At 38.4% G+C, this 20,281-nt stretch overlaps 1 protein-coding gene across 2 annotated transcripts; it reads right to left on the bottom strand.

Annotated features, from left to right (window-relative positions):
- Positions 1-793: 793 nt before the first annotated feature.
- On the bottom strand, positions 794-17,611 carry mthfd2 (methylenetetrahydrofolate dehydrogenase (NADP+ dependent) 2, methenyltetrahydrofolate cyclohydrolase). 2 transcript variants are annotated; one of them, XM_060906852.1, is made up of 8 exons: positions 17,422-17,611; positions 15,409-15,593; positions 14,035-14,157; positions 11,808-11,960; positions 11,126-11,233; positions 2,520-2,612; positions 2,158-2,283; positions 794-1,448 (listed from the first exon to the last, which is right to left on the bottom strand). In XM_060906852.1, the coding sequence occupies exons 1-8, from the start codon at positions 17,499-17,501 to the stop codon at positions 1,300-1,302; spliced, it is 1,017 nt and encodes a 338-aa protein (XP_060762835.1). In that variant the 5' UTR covers positions 17,502-17,611; the 3' UTR covers positions 794-1,299. The 2 variants fall into 2 exon arrangements, with proteins under 2 accessions (XP_060762835.1, XP_060762837.1); XM_060906854.1 differs by having other exon boundaries at positions 14,035-14,109.
- Between the last annotated feature and the right edge of the window lie 2,670 nt (positions 17,612-20,281).

Here is a 20,281-nt window from a genome sequence, read left to right as displayed (position 1 = left end):
CTTCATTTCTCACACAGAATTCTGACATGCCATGTGTGTTATCTCTACTCATAGCATAAATACTGATTGTCTCGTTCACTGCTCCAAGATTACATGCCTTGCTACACTCAAACAAGACAAGAAAATAATATTAAAATGACAAAACACCTTATTTCATCAGATCAGCAAGTATTATTGAGTGAACCTCCTTTATTAAATAGCACAAGACACTAAAAGAAGCCCTCATTAGATGGACTGATATTTGTATTCACCCCATTCATGGGAGGAAAAAGAAAATAAGTTTTAATAAGGAAATCACATGACTTCTAGTCCTAATGCTGCAGTTCCAGCCAAAAATGTACTTGCAGTAACTGTCAAAAGTTGACACACCTAATTATCTTTATTACTTCAGGTAATGGACTCCTTTCTCACTACTTAGTTGAGCAGCTCTTGACATACGATTACTACAGTTGTGGAACAGTACTATTTACTGTATTTTAATTTATTATTTGATTATCTCAAATGCATCAAGGAGGCAAAAAAAAAAAAAAAAATTCCATTAACTTTTTACAAGACACTTGTTTAACTGAAAAGCATTCAGGTGACTACCTCAAAGCTGGTTAAGGTAATGCCAATAGTGTGCAAAGCATCAAGGTAAATGGTGGCTATAACACACATTTAAAAAAACAAACAAAACAAAAAAAAAACAACCCTTTTGTTTACCACATACATTATGTTATTTCATAGTTTTGATGTCTTCAGTATTGTTATACAATTTAGAAAATAGTCAAAATGGGGGGGGGGGGGGGGGGGGGGGGGGGGGGGGGACGGGACACCACTTTGAAGTGTCCACACATTTGACTGGTACTGTACATTGAAGAGAAATAAATATTTAAATATTTTTTGCATTTGCAAATTACATCTTTTACAAAAGTAAAACAAAAACAATATATAAAGCGCTAACAGCAAAACTCTTAAGTAATACACTTGAAGCGTTATGTAGACAGGTAGTGAAGACCTTGACTCCTGGAAGAACAATGAACTGCAAAGTTTAGTGTTTCACCTAATTTAACAAGGCTTTCATAAGTGTGTTTCAAACTGTATGTTTGAAAAAGGAGCCATAACAGTAATAAGCAGTTAATAAGCTTCACTCAGCCTTTAGTATGTTCAAATAGTTCATGGCATAACTGACTTGGCTTGTGTTGTGATTTACAAACCAAGTGACCTACCAAAAATAGGACTTGGTGCTATTGCATTGCCCTCTGCTCCCAAAGAGGGCTGTGGAATTATGAAACACAAGGAGTGTGCTAAACAGGGGTGTTAGGAGGATGCTACCATATGCATTCGCTGTGGAGGGGTCAAAAGGAGAATTTTTGCTGCCTTAATAGTATTTTTCATTAACATTGCAACAGTCATGGGTCCAACACCTCCTGGGACTGGAGTGATATAGCTGGCCTTCTTTCGTACCCCTATTAAAAAAAAAAGATTCAGTATCAGCATCATAGCTTTGGAAATCATAAGTTAATTTTTTTAATCTTTAAAAATGCAAGAGGTGGTGGGGTCCAGAAAGAAGGTTTAACAAACTTAGTAAATGAAGATGCAAGTTCCTAAAGTTGCATTTTTGTGAAGATTTTTTTGCACCAGTTAAGTGTGTCTAAAGGTGAATAATCTCAGCTACCTGTTAAATGAGGAGCAAAGAAAAGTAAACTAAATCTGTTGTTTGTGTGAAAGAAAAACTATTTGAAACATAACCTTGTTTTATGCAATGAATTTGAGAAATTATTGTAGATTGCCTTCTCGGTAGTAAGGAAATGACTGTCCATGTTTCACATGCCACATGCTTTCTTTTGGGTTATCCTGAGCACACACAGGTACTGATTAGGACCATATGTGCTCAGGATACCTGGCCATGATGTCTATCAGCAGCTCAGCTTTGACTATAATCCTGCAATGAGTAGGGTTCAGGATCAGGGCAAGGATCATGACAGAAGGCAGGTAGGGATATTCATCTCTAAGAAGGAGGTCCTCAAGCACTATGTTGATCATTTAAGTGTTGTTTTACTAAACTCAAATGTTTAAAAAAAAAAAAAATCACCCACACCCCACTAGAGACACCAGACAGATGTTTTACTGAAATGGGGACTCATTTCTTTCAATTCCACTTCCTCTCATCTTTACCTTCAAAGTCCACATCGCCAACAAGTCTATCCTTTCCAGTCAAAGGGTCCTGTATTCTGTTGATACCCACGTCAATGACAGCTGCTCCTTCTTTTATCATATCTGCAGTGATGAGGTTAGGAATACCTTCAAGAGCATTAGAGATAAAATCTTAGTAATTTTCCTTTGAGAAAATTGAGCAACACCATCTGAAACCACCAAATGTACAGAAAAAAAAAAAAAATCAACCAAAAAACCAATACTATGTTTAATTTCTGACTAATCACCTGCACTGTTACAGCTATTAAGTTTACTTTAATGCATATTATGAATGTAGAACACACGTAGACTGGAAAATGACAAATGCTAGAGAGAGTTGTTACCTGCTGCTGAAACAATGATGTCAGCAATTTGTGTGTGTTGACAAAGTTGCTCCTTTGGTGTGTAACGGTGAGAGATCGTAACTGTAGCATCACCTAAAGAAGCAGAAGAGCATCAATACAAACAGTTATTCTGCCATATTAAAAGCAAAAACCCAAAACATTCAAGTAATCACAGAATAAACAAGAACAATTTGAACTTCTGTGAAAATATATCTTTAAAGTAGAGACAGAATGTGTCTCTGAGAAAAGCAAAGCAAAGAAGCCTTTCTTTGTTACACGTACACTCAAGCACAGACTTGAGCACACAGTGAAATTTAATGCCTTCATTTAACCCATCTGAAGCAGTGAATACACCCAAGTGAGCAATGAGCACACACACAAGTAGGCAGCTATGCTAGAGCACTCAGGGAGCAGTTGTGGGTTAGGTGCTTCGCTCAAGGGCAGTTCAGCCCAACCTCAGGCCATGGCTGCCCCATGTTAACCTAACTGCATGTCTTTGAATGTCTTGGATTTGTCCAATACTGCAACAAAAAAAAGTTGGCTCTTAAAAAAAAGCTTTTAACTACCAAGTCTTACATTTGTAATTGATTTCCTTCTATAATAAAAACTACCTGAAGACTAGTTCCATACAGGAGAGAAATATAAAAATCCATCATTCCCCCCCCCCCCCCCAAACACAAAACCCAAAATCAGATTTACAAAACAAAAGGTTTTTTCATTCTAGCATGTGCACACGCATGTGGGGTGGGGTCAAAAGTCAACTGGTAATTTTCACGTCTGCCTGTATTTCAAAAAGCACTGGACCAGATGGCCCATTTAAATAAATAAATAAATAAATAAATGGGGGGGGGGCGCTAATGTACCTGGTCATAACACTGCCTGTGAAACAGGGGACCCCCCCGAGGATGCAACTTTAAAAATTCATAACTCAGCCACCGATTGTCCCGCCAAAATTAACAGGTACAGCCTTCTCCCCAAGACCTCTCAAACCATTCCAGGCTAGGCCGGATCCAATGTCAGGAGTGAGCGCAGAAAGCTTTAGCATGAGCCCTGGCTCCAACTGCTCACACGTGTGGGGATTTAAAAGTTCATAACTCTGCCACCAAAGGTCTCAGCTCTGCCAAAATTTATAGGCACCTCCCTCTCCCAGAATAGCACACTAAGTAAGTCAGTATTCACTGTTTTTATTGCATGATGCAGTTGAACTAGTGTTTTAGGGTTGACCATATCGGATTAATCCAGTCAATTGATTAAGAGTTCAGTTTACATGAAATTTTGCAGTACAGTATTGTTAAGTGTCAAACTACTAATCAATGTTATGTGCAATTTTTTTTTTTAAATTCATAACGAGAATGGCAGTCAGATGCTTCGGAGGATGTAGATTTAGATTTTAAAGGAATAGAAAATGCAAAGTAAATACATGTATGGGTTGGTAGCTTTTAATATTGAGAGCCTGTAGTTTCAGGCATGTTTGACTGTTTATAAGGGGGAGAGAAAGAAGGAAAAAAAAAAAAAAAAAAGTGTGAGCGTTTTTGTATTGCTACTCTAATGCCACCAGGAGGCTGCCATGTTGCCTGTTGGAAGGGCGATGCATGACGTCATTTGGGCACAAGGCTGAGTGTATACTTCAGTACTGAAGGGGCAAAGCAAAAAGGTCTACTCAGGTGATAATGTCGATTTTTTCACTATACATATGAAATGGCGCATTCATGAGCTGCAACCCTGACTTGTATGCAAATCTGAACTATTTACTTGTAAAATAAGGCTGAAACTGTTATACTACTCATTAGCATGCTCTCGACTCATTCATGAAAAACTTCAAGACGTCCCCAGGCTAGCCTACCATAAATTACCATAGTAGTTAAGTCAAGTTTATTTGTATAGCGCTTAACAATAAACATTGTCGCAAAGCAGCTTTACAGAATTTGAACGACTTAAAACATGAGCTAATTTTATCCCCAACGAGCACGCCTGTAGAGACGGTGGCAAGGAAAAACTCCCTCAGATGACAGTAGGCAGTCCAACCCCCACGGCAATGCAGAAAGAGGGTAAACACTGCTTTACTATAAAGGATTCATGTGAACATTACAGGAAGATTCACTTGTACGGAAAAAGGCGGAAATATTGCCAGAAACACCTGAGCTGCTGGTATGGATTTATTTGGTAAAATTCATACATGCAAGAGATACAGTATAAATAGCACCAAGGACAACGCAAAGTATAAAATACACTTATTTCCAATGTGATCCTCTTGATAACAGCAGTAAACAAAATAAGACAATAATAAATTGACAATTGCATAAAAACAGCGATGAAAATCAAAATACACACACACACACACCGGTACATGCGTCTCAGAAACTGATACTGTGGGGGTACCCCACTAAATATACTCAGTCAATAAACTACAGTTTTGAATGATGTTGGTTTTAATTTGAAATAAAATGAAAAAGAAACAGATAAAACTAAATCTTTGATGTGAATACTCTGTTCAGAATTTGGCAAAAATTCTGCAAATTTGTGGAAAAATGGCAGCTTGATCTGGGACATGATAAATGGTTGACTACATCACATTCCCTTAAAAAGGTTGTAGTCCACTGAAAAGTCCACAGTTATCACTAATTGTATTTTAAGTTATAACTTTATACACCTAAGGATTGGTGCGCTCACAGAATAATCATAACCATAATAAATCATGCAAAATATTTGATCACCGTTGTAACTCCATTTTCTGCATACCCAAAACCAATACAATCGTGTGTTTTGATCTAAACAGAAAACCCCAGGGTCAAGGTCATTACCTCACCAAAAGTAGTAACTTAATCACTACGACATATAAAAATTTAGTTATAAATCTGCAATTTTGTTTTTTAAAACGAAAGCTGAAAATAGCTGAAAGAATACAATGGTAGCTGGTCTTGTATGAATTTCTGAGCTATAAAACGAGTTGTGGTCTATTTTTTTTTTTACCATAGCGTGTTGTGTATGGGGAGGGACACACATTAACAATTTGCATGTGTAGAATGGAATTTTCCACTCCAACAGTTAGAAGTTGATCGTGCTTCCATTTGCGGTCTTTGTTACACGAGTGATCTGTTCGGACATTATCACTGAAAAGGTGAGGTGACAGTTTTATTTTGTTTTAGTCTTGCAGTACAAGGCAATAGAATGTTTTTTCATCTTACTTTCATATATTTTGTAGTGTTTGCGTATTTTTGGCCAATATTTTGCAACCATGGTCAATTTAGATCGAACTTTTGATAGAATCCACGGTCAGTCATTTTGCCACGATGATGGATTTGAATATTTGGTCACAATGAGCCACATTATCAGCTTAGTTCTCGGCATCTCATATTGAATAACTTTGACATTAATAGTTGATGACCATCGGGCCTAGCTGTGAAGAATTTATATTTATGAGGAATTAGAGAATTTAAAACTTCACACTTTCGTAATATGGAAACGGCCACATGTAATCGTTTATTACAATAGTGAGCTTTTAAACCATAAAATGGGAACAAGAATTATTACAATAAGGTGGCCAACCGTTTCATTTCCTTTCAGAAGCGATAATAACAGACAGAGCTGAGAAAAGTTGATGTGATTTGTGAGAAATAATGATTTTATTGGAATTAATGATTTTATCTCACGTTTGTAATGAAGTGGACAGCTGTCTGAGATCGTGCTTCCTCATTACGAGAGTGAACTTGTAACCATAAAGAGTGAATGAGTTTTTTTTTTTTTTTAAATGTGTCGCTGTTTCAGTTCCTCACAGAAATAAGTCACACAGTTAGCGGAAAAGAATTTATATTAATTGTGAGCAACTGTGGAATTAACGATTTTATCTTCCGTTCGTAACACGGAAGTGGTCAGCTGTCTGTGCCTCCTTGTATTTAAAGCCCCTCTTTCACAGATTATAGGCGAAATTGATTGAAGTTTCATATCAAGGAAAAGTCACATTTATTCTATATCTTAGTAGTTCTTTGTATGTAATTGATCAGGATGAGAAAATGGATTGTTTTGACGGTATGCACTATTGAAAGGGTCATTTTTATCACTGATACTGCTTATATTTCACTGTCATTTTGCAAACAGTCCTATTTCGCCATATCAAATACCCAAAATGTATCATTCATATTTAAGTGAATAATCAATTCAGTTATCATAACTTGGCATTAACCCAAGCAATCAATAAGAGGAAATTTATTCAATATTTTCACTCCTCTGTGAAGGAGAGGCTTTAATTATTCCTGTAGTTTATATGTAAATCAATTTTACAAAAACTTGAATTGTAATCAAAATATAATTTAACTTTAAGTTGAGAATGATTACATTTTAATGCAGTGTGTAAATCTGCAACTCGTTCAGATGTGATAAGTAATATCTTCACTGTAAAAAACTAGTTTTAAAAAAGTGTTTCCATGTTACGTTAGTGATGAAAAAGCAAATAATTGAATAAATCAATGGGATATTGTGTGACAGTTTCAAACTTGTGTCTGTACATTGCCATTATGCTAATTGATAATTTAGTACAAAATAAGGGGTTATCTACAGGACATCCTGCAGGCACAACAAATTAAAGTTTAATAAAATGTATGATAACTGATGAACATTCAAAACTAAGGAGTAAAATTTAAACAGTTTGTTTTTCTGTCCAATAATTGCATTTTAAAAAATATGTACAGAAAAAGATATTCCTTGGTTATTAAAGAGCATTTTTAAATGCATACGTTTCCATGTTACACGAGTGAACTTCAGAACATCGTTAAAATTTTCCACAGTGGAGGCCAGATAAAGTAAGATGCCATCTTTATTCTTATTAAAATATGACAAAAGAAACATTGAGTGTTAAGTAAAATTAGAAAAATGTATTTTTGACCATAATGTCCCAAATGAGAGACCAGTTTCTGAGACACACACACACGAAAGTTTGTGAACCCTTTAGAATTTTTTATATTTTTCTGCATAAATACGACGTAAAATCAGATTTTCACACAAGTCCCAAGTAGAAAAAGAGAACCCAGTTAAACAAATGAGACAAAAATATTATACTTGGTCATTTGTTTCTTGAGGAAAATGATCAAATGTTACATACCTGTGAGTGGCAAAAGTATGTGAACCTTTACTTTCAGTATCTGGTGTGACCCTCTTGTGCAGCAATAACTGCAACTAAATGGTTCCAGGAACTGATGATCAGTCCTGCACACCAGCTTGGAGGAATTTTAGCCCATTCCTCTGTACAGAACAGCTTTGGGATGCTGGTGGGTTTCCTCATATGAACTGTTTGCTTCAGGTCCTTCCACAACATTTTAATTGGATTAAGGTCAGGACTTTGACTTGGCCATTCCAAAACATTAACTTTATTCTTCTTTAACCATTCTTTGGTAGAACGACTAGTGTGCTTAGGGTCGTTGTCTTGCTGCATGACCCACCTTCTCTTGAGATTCAGTTCACGGAGAAATGCCCTGACATTTTCCTTTAAAATTCACTGGTATAATTCAGAATTCATTGTTCCATCAATGATGGCAAGCTGTCCTGGCCCAGATGCAGCAAAACAGGCCCAAACCATGATACTACCACCACCATGTTTCACAGATGGGATAAGGGTCTTATGCTGGAATGCACAGTTTCTTTCTCCAAACAGAACGGTTCTCATTTAAACCAAAAATTTCTATTTTGGTCTCATCCATCCACAGAACATTTTTCCAATAGCCTTCTGGCTTGTCCACGTGATCTTCAGCAAACTGCAGACAAGCAGCAATGTTCTTTTTGGAGAGCAGTGGCTTTTTCCTTGCAACCCTGCCATGCACACCATTGTTGTTCAGCGCTCTCCTGATGGTGGACTCATGTTCCATCAATGATGGCAAGCTGTCCTGGCCCAGATGCAGCAAATGTTACCACTCACAGATATGTAATCTTGGATAATTTTCCTCCATAAAGAAATGACCAAGTATAATATTTTTGTCTCATCTGTTTAACTGAGTTCTCTTGATCAACAGTTACTGGAACCATTTAGTTGCAGTTATTGCCGCACAAGAGGGTCACACCAGATACTGAAAGCAAAGGTTCACATACTTTTGCCACTCACAGGCCTCTCACATTAGCCAATGTGAGAGAGGGCTTCAGCTGCTTAGAAGTTACCCTGGAGTCCTTTGTGACCTCGCCAACTATTACACGCCTTGCTCTTGGAGTGATCTTTGTTGGTCGACCACTCCTGGGGAGGGCAGCAATGGTCACACACACAGGTTTGGAATTTACTCCATAAAAACTGTTTCACCTGTTTCTTAAAATTATCACGTGTTTGACTAGATTACACTGATCAACGTCCACTATTTCACAAAAATTCCTGCATACCTAAAAGAACTGAATGGTTTATGTCAAGTGTGATGTCACTTACAATACACAGCCATATTCGACAAAATGGACCATAGCGCCAGTGACGTTTCTTCACTGATTTCCTCGAGTATGTCGGACAATGACACAAATAATGATCATGAAAAACAAGCATTACCATATCAATTAGTTACACACAAGTGAATAATATTTATTGGAGTTGTTTTAAGTCAGTCATTACTAAAACACTAAATCAAAGCAAGACACCCAACAATCAAGCCGCTTTGCTGCATCAGCAATTCTTACGTTTATGCCCAAAGGAACTCAAAATAACAAATCAGGCTTAATAAAAACTTAGGGAAGCCATTTAAAAAAAAAAAAAAAAAAAAAAGTTATATGTGTGTGTGTTTTCTTACCCTTTGAACTTCACTTTTGCGGACTACTGATTGTGTTGTTTTGTTTGTCGTCTGCTTTTTGGCCGAAGATTGTGGGAACTGCATCTGGATTCAGCACTGGCTTGTACAGTATTCCCAATGCCAGTGCATCAGAGTTGTTTGAGTGAAAATTTTCAAAATGTTCAGAGCACATGAGCCGAGTGAAGCAGTTTTTGTTTACCCCCTTTCTGCATTGCTGCAGGGGTTGGACACTACTACGGTAATTATGATAGGCTTGCCTGGTGATATCTTGAAGTTTTTCATGAAGGAGTTGAGAGTATGCCAAGCATGCTAACAAGTACTTATGCTGCCAGGAACGTGTAAAAACTCACGCACTTGCCTCTTTGACAGATTTAGGCAAGTCAGATTGTACGCAGATCTGTTTGTAGGTTGTTTAGCACTACTTGTACCGGGGATATAAATATGAAAACGTTACCTCCCCCATTCAGTCACATAGGAATACATCAGCTGTTCACCATTCCCTTACTGTTTATCAGTATCATCCCCCCCCCCACACACACACTTTTCTGTTAGAGAAATGGAACTTCAATTTTTTTTTTCATATAAACTTATGAAATAATCTCCAGCCAGGGGCATCTTCAAGTCTTACTCGCTATGTGCAGCTTCTGTGTCTTATGCCCAAATGACATCAGAGTGCTGCCAGAAACGACTGGGTTTTTTTTTTTTTCCTGATTGGTTAACACATTTGCAACGGCAGCCTCCATGAAGTCATCCATTCTGCATAGACATGTGACTTTTGGAGACGGATATCTTCGTTGTGCGAGTTCCTCATTTTCAATTATTCACATGAATTGTTAGTTTACATCAATCCATCTTCATAACCATTTAAAAAAAAAAATTTAAATAGAATGTTTATTTTCTAAGATCTAGTCCAGCAGATTTTAGCCTGAATGCCAAATGATATGACCAGGTCTAGTTTTGAGTCATATTAAAAGTCTTTGTTACAAAGTTACTTCGAATCTCGTACTCAAAATTTTAACGAACCTAGCATCATCTAATATTCCAGTCTTAATTACCAAGTTTCTTATAGACTTATAAACGTAGTATAAAAGATTTTAATTGCCCCAGGGGACAAATGAAGTGTTTTGAATTAAATTGGGGGGGGGGTTTAATATATATATATATATATATATATATATATATATATAAATATATATAAATAAAAACAGACACACACAGCCAACTGGAACATCCTTGCCCCCCCCATACTTTTTTTCTAGACATGGAACGGACCTGTGTGTACTAGTTTGCTTGGGTATAACTAAGTGTTTTTCTCTTCAATTGTCTGACAGACATTCTTGTAAATTGTATTTAATTTGTAGTGCAATTAGCAACTAATTTTGCCTTTGAAGATCACAAACATGCCTGGAAATAGCAGAGAACCCATCTCCAGGTATCTAAAGCCCTTCAGCTTCCAGGACCCTAAGGTGGGCCCTGGATCCCTGGACGCATTTTTCTGGGCCTTTGGCCCATCATTCGGACAGGCTGAAATTTGGACAGACAGACATTTCAGACTTGTCTGTCCGGTGGCAGTCTGCTTAAAATTCCTTATTATTTCCCCACACTGTAAAGTGTAGGTGCTAGAAGACCCTATGGGTCCACACTGTACCGGTATAATATTTTAGTGAAATTCACATCAAGTAAATACATTCCAATAACCAGCATGTTATAACAGCAAGTTAACTTGTTTCAGAATTCTCTCAGATTATTCCCCCCCAATAACAAACCCAGCATCTTATGCTAATATTCCAGTCTACAGAAAATGGATCTAGGATTGCTGGGATCCCTTTACATTAGTACTGTATAGCACTAACTTACCTCCTGGCCTTTCATGTCTTCCATCTGTGTGTAAAAGCATAGCGATTGGCATGCCCACATTCTTAGACCGACCAGCTACCAATACATTTTTTCCAAAAGTAGGAATGCCTTTGAAAAGAGAAGAGAGTTATCAGAAATACCAATACAACTTTTTCCTTCAGCATTCAAGCTTGTAAACATTTTATGCACTGTATTACTTCTAGCTTTTAACCCAGTTGTAAAACAAAAACTGTGCTTTGACAGTCAAAATAATATATAAAAATAATTGGGCTGGGACCCATTTAAATAAATATGATTCGTTATATCATTAGGGGCGGCACGGTGGTGTAGTGGTTAGCGCTGTCGCCTCACAGCAAGGTCCGGGTTCGAGCCCCGTGGCTGGTGAGGGCCTTTCTGTGTGGAGTTTGCATGTTCTCCCCGTGGGTTTCCTCCGGGTGCTCCGGTTTCCCCCACAGTCCAAAGACATGCAGGTTAGGTTAACTAGTGACTATAAATTGACCGTAGGTGTTAATGGTTGTCTGTGTATCAGCCATGTGATGACCTGGCAACTTGTCCAGGGTGTACCCCGCCTTTCGCCCGCAGTCAGCTGGGATAGGCTCCAGCTTGCCTGCGACCCTGTGGAACAGGATAAAGCAGCTAGAGATAATGAGATGAGATCATTTAATGATAAAGTACTCCTAACCTGTACGCTTAATGATTTCCCATACTCCCCATGGTGTGGCTGGCAACATAGAGGACTGGTCCAAACACATACGGCCAACGTTGACCACATGGAATCCATCAACATCTTTATCTGGACTAACTGCATTACATATACGCCGCTCATCAATGTGTTCTGCAGGTCAGAGAGTCAAATAATTTTAATCATGATTCAAATTACAAGTGATCTTTTGTAACTTTAAGGCAGACTTGTACAAAGATTTAACATTCATCAGATATACATGTCACTTTGTAGGTATACATTTCAGGGCTCGAAATTTGCGGTGGTCCAGTCGCCCGAGGCGACTTAATTTGTCATTTGGCGGGTAATTCCTGTCACTAGCCAGCCGGGCTGGCTAGTTGAAAATAAAAAATATATATGAAGCGAAGATTCAGACTAGGGCTGTGCAATATATTGAATATACTCGATATATCTCTGAAAATTCTGTGTGAGATACATAAATTTATTATATCGTAACTATCGAGTATTTTATGGTCATCTGCCGACTTGCGTTTGTTTCGTGTTTGTTGCGTTTGTTTAAAACCTTTTCCAGTGGTTTTCTCCCTGTCCCTCAGGCAGTAACGCGAGAGGCTGCCCAAGGGTAAAGAAAACAATGTCACGCACTCACCAACCAATCCTGGGTGACATCTAGGTGCTGAAAGGAACTTGCGGGCAGTGTTGCCAGATTGGGCAGTTTTAAGTGCATTTTGGCAGGTTTTGAACACATTTCGGGCTGGAAAACTTCAGCAGTACCTGGCAACACTGCTTGCGGGAAGATTTTCTAGTTCCGGTTTACAGCGCTGACTCAGTTTGTACAATCGCTGGTGCTGCATAATGGTGTGCAAGCTCGATCAATTTCAGCGACAAATTAAAAATGGAAGCAGACGAATTGGTTCTGAAAAGAACTAGTAAGGGGTCAGTCATCTGGCATTTTTTTGGATATTGCGAGGAGGACGTGGAACAGCAAATGCCAGTTTGTAAAGTTTGCAAAAAAAAAAAAAGTTATCAAAATACTCATGTCTTGAAATAAATGCACATTAGTCATGAACAATGGTAACTACTCTCTTTTGTGTCATTTTTGACAGAAGTAAAATTCATATATGAACAAGTTTTGGCGAGTTGATTTTCTGTTTGGCTAGTTACTTTGGAAGGTAACTAGTCCAGCTGGCTGGTGAAAAAAAAAAAAAAAAAAGAATTTCGAGCCCTGCATTTACTAGTCTCACATGCCCATTTCCAGGTCCTGTAGTGGTCCATTAATAGTCAGTCATTTGTGCACAGTTACAGATGGTCAGTACTTGTACACTGAATTTCAGTTATCTACAACCAAATCAGTAAAAATTAGAGAATGCATTGCATATACACACACATACATATACACACATGAGTGATTCCACGCTTATGGGTACTGAAATGGGGACATGAACTTATTTTTAAAAATTCACCAAAAACCATTTCTTTTTTTACCATCAGGTCACAAAACATGTAATCTTTAATGAATGATACGTTAAAAGATAACTTTAATTTTCTGAGATGTAATAAAAACATATTTATATGCCAAAGTCAAGCCTATGAGTTCCAAAATGATGTCTGTTACATTACTTCTGTTACGATTGTCCATCTCGCGTCTGTTACAAATTAATTACAACCTAGCTATATACCATGTTAATCTTATTGAAATAATGTGTATGTTTATTCTATTACACATGTTTATTAATTATATTTGCTAAAACATCACCTTCCTATGTTTCAAAAAGTAATTCTACATTGTTAAAATTGAGAATATATATGTCCACAACACTTCTGTTACGTTCTGACTTTGGCATATGTTATTACATCTCAGAAAATTAAAGTTAGCTTTTTACATATCATTCATTAAAGATTACATGTTTTGTGACCTGATGGTAAAAAAAAAAGAAATGGTTTTAGGTGAATTTTTAAAAATAAGTTCATGTCCCCATTTCAGTACCCATAAGCGTGGAATCACATATTATATATATATATATATATATATATATATATATATATATATATATATATATAGGGATGTTTTAATCATTGCGCTCCCCTTGTTGGGAAACAAAGTTGTACCAATAATTCACATGTCTGTATACAATAGGGTTACCTAATGAAATAGCAGCTTACACTATATCCTGACAAACAAACCCAAAAGGCACATCATAAAAGACAGTGTTTAAATTTATAATCCTACCAGGTAGAGGCAACTGGACCAGAAGACCATCCACTCTGTGGTCAGAATTGAGTTTGTCAATCAACTCCATCAGTTCTTCCTCAGAGATAGAAGAGGGTTTTAGTATGGTTTCACTTGTGATACCTATACACAACCCAAGAGAGCCAGCACAAAAAGATAAAAACAAAAACATCATCATCTCCTCTAGAACCACCCCATCTACAGGAAAATTGAGATTATTTTAACCAATGAATTGGAACACAACTACAAAAGTCAAAAACCAGTATCCTTATGATACATTTCCCACTTCATCAATAAATGTCAAGCAGTGTTGGGCCACATGATGGAGTACATTTCAAAAATACCCCCCAAAAAGCCACCCCTGGACGTTCTTCACACTTGTATGTACATGTGTAAATTACAACAACTATTTGCATTTGTTGACACCCACAAAACCCCCATTTAAAAAAACAAAAAACCCTGATACAAGTAAACAAGAAATAAGTAGTAATTATGAGTCATGTCTATACCAGTAAAAAACACACACCATTACTGAATAAGTACTAATATTTTAAATTTCCAACTAGAACATTTAATAAAAAGTTACAGAAAACTAAGTCAGAAAAGAAAACCGCATATTACACAAGAGACCACTTTTCAGACAAAATAATGACAGCTGCAGAGTTTTACTGAAAATAAGAAGCATATGTGACTGTCAAAGTCTCCAGAAGAACCAGTTCTGCAAGATGCTCAGTGAAACTTGCCAATTTCCTTATAAAACTGTACAAATTGTACTTTGGACTACTACATTTAATTCCATTATGAAATTTTTTGAAGTCACATTTCCATTACAACATTCCTTTGCATGTGCACAGTACTCCGTGTGTCTCTCTCCCCCCATGTCTGCGTGGGTTTCCTCCGGGTGCTCCGGTTTCCCCCACAGTTCAAAGACATGCGGTTAGGTTAATATGGGACAGCCTTGGGCTGAGGTGCCCTTGAGCGAGGCACCTAACTCCCAACTGCTCCCCAGGCGCTGTTAGCATGGCTGCCCACTGCCCTGCATACGCATGTGTGCTCATTGCTCACGTGTGTTCACTGCTTCAGATGGGTTAAATGCAGTGAGGAATTTCACAAGCGTGTGATGAATAAAGTAGTTGCTCTTCTTTAGGGACTGAAGAAAAAAAAAACAAACTTTTTTTGGGGGGTGGGGGTGTTAGTATTAATGTGCCACCTTGATGTCCAGCAACTTCAAGCATCATTTTCTTTGTCCATATCATGCAGCCCTATTGCAACGTTAATGCAATATATTGTGGATATGCACGTAATTTTTATGAATTTAGAAAAAAAAAAAAAGTGTACATACATACACAAAAAAAAAAAATCATACGACCTTACCTACATCAGCAGCAGCACGCGTCTTGTTGAGTACATAAGAATGGCTGGCTGGATCATCACCCACTAGCAACACACTAAGATGAGGTCGTCTGTGGCCAGTTGAAACCCATTTCTCTACATCAACACGTGCCTCATCACGGATCTGACGTGCCAGCTTCTTACCAGAGATGACCACAGCTTCTGGCCTGAGGGAGAGAAGTCAACGTTCAGAGCAGAGAGTAGATCATGAATAATTTGATTACATACATCTAATTGGCAATGATCACTTTAACAACAGGAACACAAATATTATTCCTGGTCTTCATTCATGTGCAGGTTGTATCATCACTGCCATTTAAATTTTAAGCTTGAAGTAATATGGATATAATCTTTATGCATCTTTCAGTTTGTATTTGTACTGGCACCCAAGATAATTTAAATGTAAAGTCCACTGACCCTTGGGTACTACTTCCCCCCCCCCCATAAGAAGCCACATTATGAGCCATTTGGTATGGTGCAAGCCAGCCTGTTGAAGTAGAAGAATGGCCAGCCATAATTTTGATTAGGACTCCGCAGCATTAAAAGTAACTGCCTTCAAAATTATTTCTCAGTACCTTAAGAGCTCTAGCAGTTATATCCTCAATATCTGACTTTTTTTGCCACACTGCTGGTCCTTAATCTTTGTCAGCCAGTGATGAGACTTTTCTCTAAACTGGGATTTATCATAGCTGGTCAAAGCTCTGTTCAAAGACAACTCAACAGTCGAACTTGGGTGTGTTCCAAATTGTGTACACTCTGGGACTGGACACCCCTGGACCAACACAAACCTGAGCAACCATAAACAGGTCTTAGACCTTTAAAAGGTTGTTAGTTCGATTCCATGGACCAGCAGGAAAATGTGTCGGTAGGAGGAGTGAATGAACACTTTCTCCTCCCACTACAACCATGGCTGAAGTGCCCTTGAACAAGGCACCTAATCCTCAACTGCCCACTGCCCTGGGTATATGTGTGTTCACTACTTCGGATGGGTTAAATGCAGAGAAAGAATTTCACAATGCTTTAATTCATGTGTGACAAATAAAGGCTGCTTCTTTAATAAGAAACATGTCTTCTTGCGTGCTTTTGTCACACGCCGTCTCAGCCAGGGAAATTATCGACCACATGCTACACATGATAGTCAATTAGCATCAGCACGCGCTGGCAAATTTACAGGTCACAAGAGAGATAGTTACACACTAATTTACATACATTTCAGAGTTTACATCTCCAGTTCTGAAGGGTCACTGTCCATCAAATTTCTGATTCAAGGCTTGATAACTGCCTCATGGGTTAGACCTAGTGTGTATATATTCCGTATTCTTTTTAGTTATTTATTGTTTATTTTGTTAGCCTCATATGAGGATAAACCTCAAGTTCAATGCCTGAATAGAAGATTTGCTACTGATCCAGCTGCGGCGGACGCCTTTACTCGGTTCAGTGCAAGCTTTCTACAGGATTTCATCATCCGCAAAAGACGCGTGATCCACCGGCAAGCCGCACGAGGGCGCGGGTTAATTAGCGCGATTACTAAGCAAGCTCACTATCGGGTTTAAAATGCTTCTTCCTGATGTTAAAACAAGCTCCCATGGGAACAACATGAAAGTCGGTTGTGTCCTCCGAAGTGTCTCAGAACTGTGATCAGAATTTCATCATTCACAAATGACGCGTGATCCGCCGGCAAGCCGCACGAGGGCGCGCGCTAATTAGCGTGATTACTAAGCAAGCTCGCTATTGGGTTTAAAATCTTTATTACTGATGTTAAAACAAGCTCCCACGGGAACATGAAAGTCAATTGTATCCTCCGAAGTGTCTCAGAACTGTGATCAGAATTAAAGCCCGCAGGTCCGCGCTCAGACTACAGGATGGGGTCAGGGTCAAGCGCGATTGTAAATACAATGACAACTTTTAAAAAAAAAATAGAGAGACATCAAATTAATTTAGTAGGCACACATCCATATTGTCTTATCGATTGGGACAGAAAGACAGGACTCTTACCTCGACACCGACAAATGAAGGTTACATACATGGTGCTGAGCGCGCTGGCACAATTTCCGCAGCGTTCTTAAACTGGCCATACTTCAGCCTCTATAGTGCGCAATAGGAAAAGCTATACACATAAAAGTCCTAGAAGAGAGTGGCGAAACTAGAGAGGAAAGAGCTGTTTTATCTTCTCGTTCCTCACTCGCGTAACTGTGCGTCATGGAGCGGGCGGGTCAGAACACAAGCCCCGCCCACCAACCACACTGCACTAAAATGTATGACCTCCGACCAAACGCGACAAGATTTCTAGCTACCGCGACACGTCAACGTGTCCCCATCTTGGAAAGGGCAACATTCAACTACGACAATACAATTCTATGAAGAGATGCATGATAAAATCAGCTGTTTATACTCAGCCAGTTCAAGACAGTAAATCCCTTTCCAGGCTGCTATTAACATTTCAGTCATTAGTGTCATTCAGAACTAAATATCAACAGTGACTTGTTGATGCTCATACAATGGTATAGTTCGCCACAGCTGTATAACAATAATTAAATGTAAAATACAAATTCTATCATTAATAATGAGTATATATTGTGCCTATAATTTGGTGAAAACATATATCAATGAATGTTTTCATGGATAAAATCAGCATTGCTGTCCATCCACCCATCCATTATCTGTAGCCGCTTATCCTGTTCAGGGTCGCAGGCAAGCTGGAGCCTATCCCAGATGACTATGGGCAAGAGAGGCAGGGTACACCCTGGACAAGTCGCCAGGTCATCGCAGGGCTAACACATAGAGACAAACAACCATTCACACTCACATTCACACCTATGGTCAACTTTGAGCCACCAATTAGCCTAACCTGCATGTCTTTGGGCTATAGGGGAAACCGGAGCACCCGAAGGAAACCCACGCAGATGCAGGGAGAACATGCAAACTCCACACAGAAAGGCCCTCATCAGCCGCTGGGCTCGAACCCAGGACCTTCTTGCTGTGAGGTGACACTACACCACCATGCTGATCAGCATCACTGATTTTCATTTAAACTTTATGACATCCTGCATTGGGATTTTGTTTATGAATTTACTGTACAGACCACTGTAGCACATCAGCAGGTCATATATTTTCATTATAATTTATAAATAATATATATTTATTTATTATATATTTATATATAATATAAATTATATATATTTATAAATATGCCTTAATCTGTACCACTGGGCTGGACACCATCCTTCCTCACAGTAGTTTTCTGAATAGGTTTTATGGAGAATTCTTAGTTTGGAACCTTTAGTTCCACTTCAAAAACATGCAATGCTAGTATAAGATTTATAGGACCCCAGTTTTGCACTGAACTCAAAGCGCTTCATATCATGATGCATTATGGGACTCAAGAATATTGTGAATACTTTCCTCCACTGTACAGAGCTAAAGGAGTCATACAGTGAAAATATAACAGTTTGAACCATATCCCAAACGTACTGGTGCAACAATGCTAACAAGTAAAATATATCTGCCAGTTTATCATTATGAAAACTACCTGCCTAAATTCATCACACACATTCTTCAAGAAGCTTTGTGTTTAGATAATTAACCGTTTCTGATATTAGATGACACTTTTTTATTCATAAAAATGGACAAAATGTGATGGTATAGCTAAAAACAGCAGCAGCCATCTTAAAGCCTGAATCAGGTTTTACCTCAGCATGTGGTGTCACGTCACTCTGCATGAGCATGGGATTCGGGTAGGAGTTGTGGTCTAAGTTTAGAGGTGCACCTTGTAGGATTTAGGGGGATCTATAAACAGAAATAGAATATAACATGGATAATTATGTTTTCATTTGTGTATAACCACCTGTAACTATGAATCATAGTGTTTTCGTAAGCTTAGATTGAGCTCTTCATATCTACATAGGGAGCAGGTCCTCTTCCAGAGAGCCAACAGGTTGTGCCTCTACAGGAGTGCAGAACTGTCAAACCAAACACTGGCTTTAGAGAGCGTGTTTCACGTTTTTAAAAGTGGCAGCCAGCATTGGCAAGAAGACACAGACTGTAGGAGACATTTTAAGCACTGCCCTGGTAAATGTCAGTGAAGTTGAAAGAAGAGATAAATGTGAGGTAACTGTCAGTGACGTTGCATTCTTGCTTGTGTATTTGTTTTGGTGGCTCCAATAAAATAATATTATGTTCACTGTTTAAGCCTATTTAAAGTTGTTCCCCCCCATCCATGTACTGTAAGTGTACACATTAAGCCAGGATGGTTAACCACATACAAGGCTTTTAGTTTTTCATATCTACATAGGGAGCAGGTCCTCTTCCAGAGAGCCAGCAGGTTGTGCCTCTACAGTAGTGCAGAACTGTCAAACCAAACACTGGCTCTAGAGAGCGTGTTTCACGTTTTTAAAAGTGGCAGCCAGCATTGGCAAGAAGACAGACTGTAGGAGACATCTTAAGCCCTGCCCTGGTAAATGTCAGTGAAGTTGAAAGAAGAAATAAATGTGAGGTAACTCTGTGACGTTGCATTCTTGCTTGTGTATTTGTTTTGGTGGCTCCAATAAAATAATATTATGTTCACTGTTTAAGCCTATTTAAAGTTGTTCCCCCGTCCATGTACTGTAAGTATACACATAAAGCCCAAGTAAACACCAGGATGGTAAATCACATACAAGGCTTTTAGTTTTTGGAAGAAAACTGTAAAAAGATTCAGAAGTGTTAGTTTTATTTATCAGAACAAATTTATCATTAACTACTGAAACTCCTGAAATGTCGATTAGCCTAAAAGTCGCCCAGATAAACCAAACAACAGTGGCTGCACATGTGCTGCCACAATTCTGCAGAAAGATATTATTGCACTTGACTGCCATTG

The sequence above is a fragment of the Neoarius graeffei genome, chromosome 24 (assembly GCF_027579695.1).
Source record: "Neoarius graeffei isolate fNeoGra1 chromosome 24, fNeoGra1.pri, whole genome shotgun sequence".
NCBI classification, from domain to species: domain Eukaryota; kingdom Metazoa; phylum Chordata; class Actinopteri; order Siluriformes; family Ariidae; genus Neoarius; species Neoarius graeffei.
Note: the sequence above shows the minus strand (reverse complement) of the source record. Positions and strands in the feature narration are given on the sequence as shown.

Bases quoted from the DNA above. Each gene is read 5' to 3' on its own strand.
- mthfd2 (XM_060906852.1), bottom strand. From the start codon at position 17,501: ATGGCCAGTTTAAGAACGCTGCGGAAATTGTGCCAGCGCGCTCAGCAC. The intron at 11,961-14,034 runs GTAGGATTATAA...TCTGACCTGCAG, and splicing joins GGTCCAGTTGCCTCTACCTG to AACACATTGATGAGCGGCGT. The intron at 11,234-11,807 runs GTTAGGAGTACT...CTCTTTTCAAAG, and splicing joins GGAAATCATTAAGCGTACAG to GCATTCCTACTTTTGGAAAA.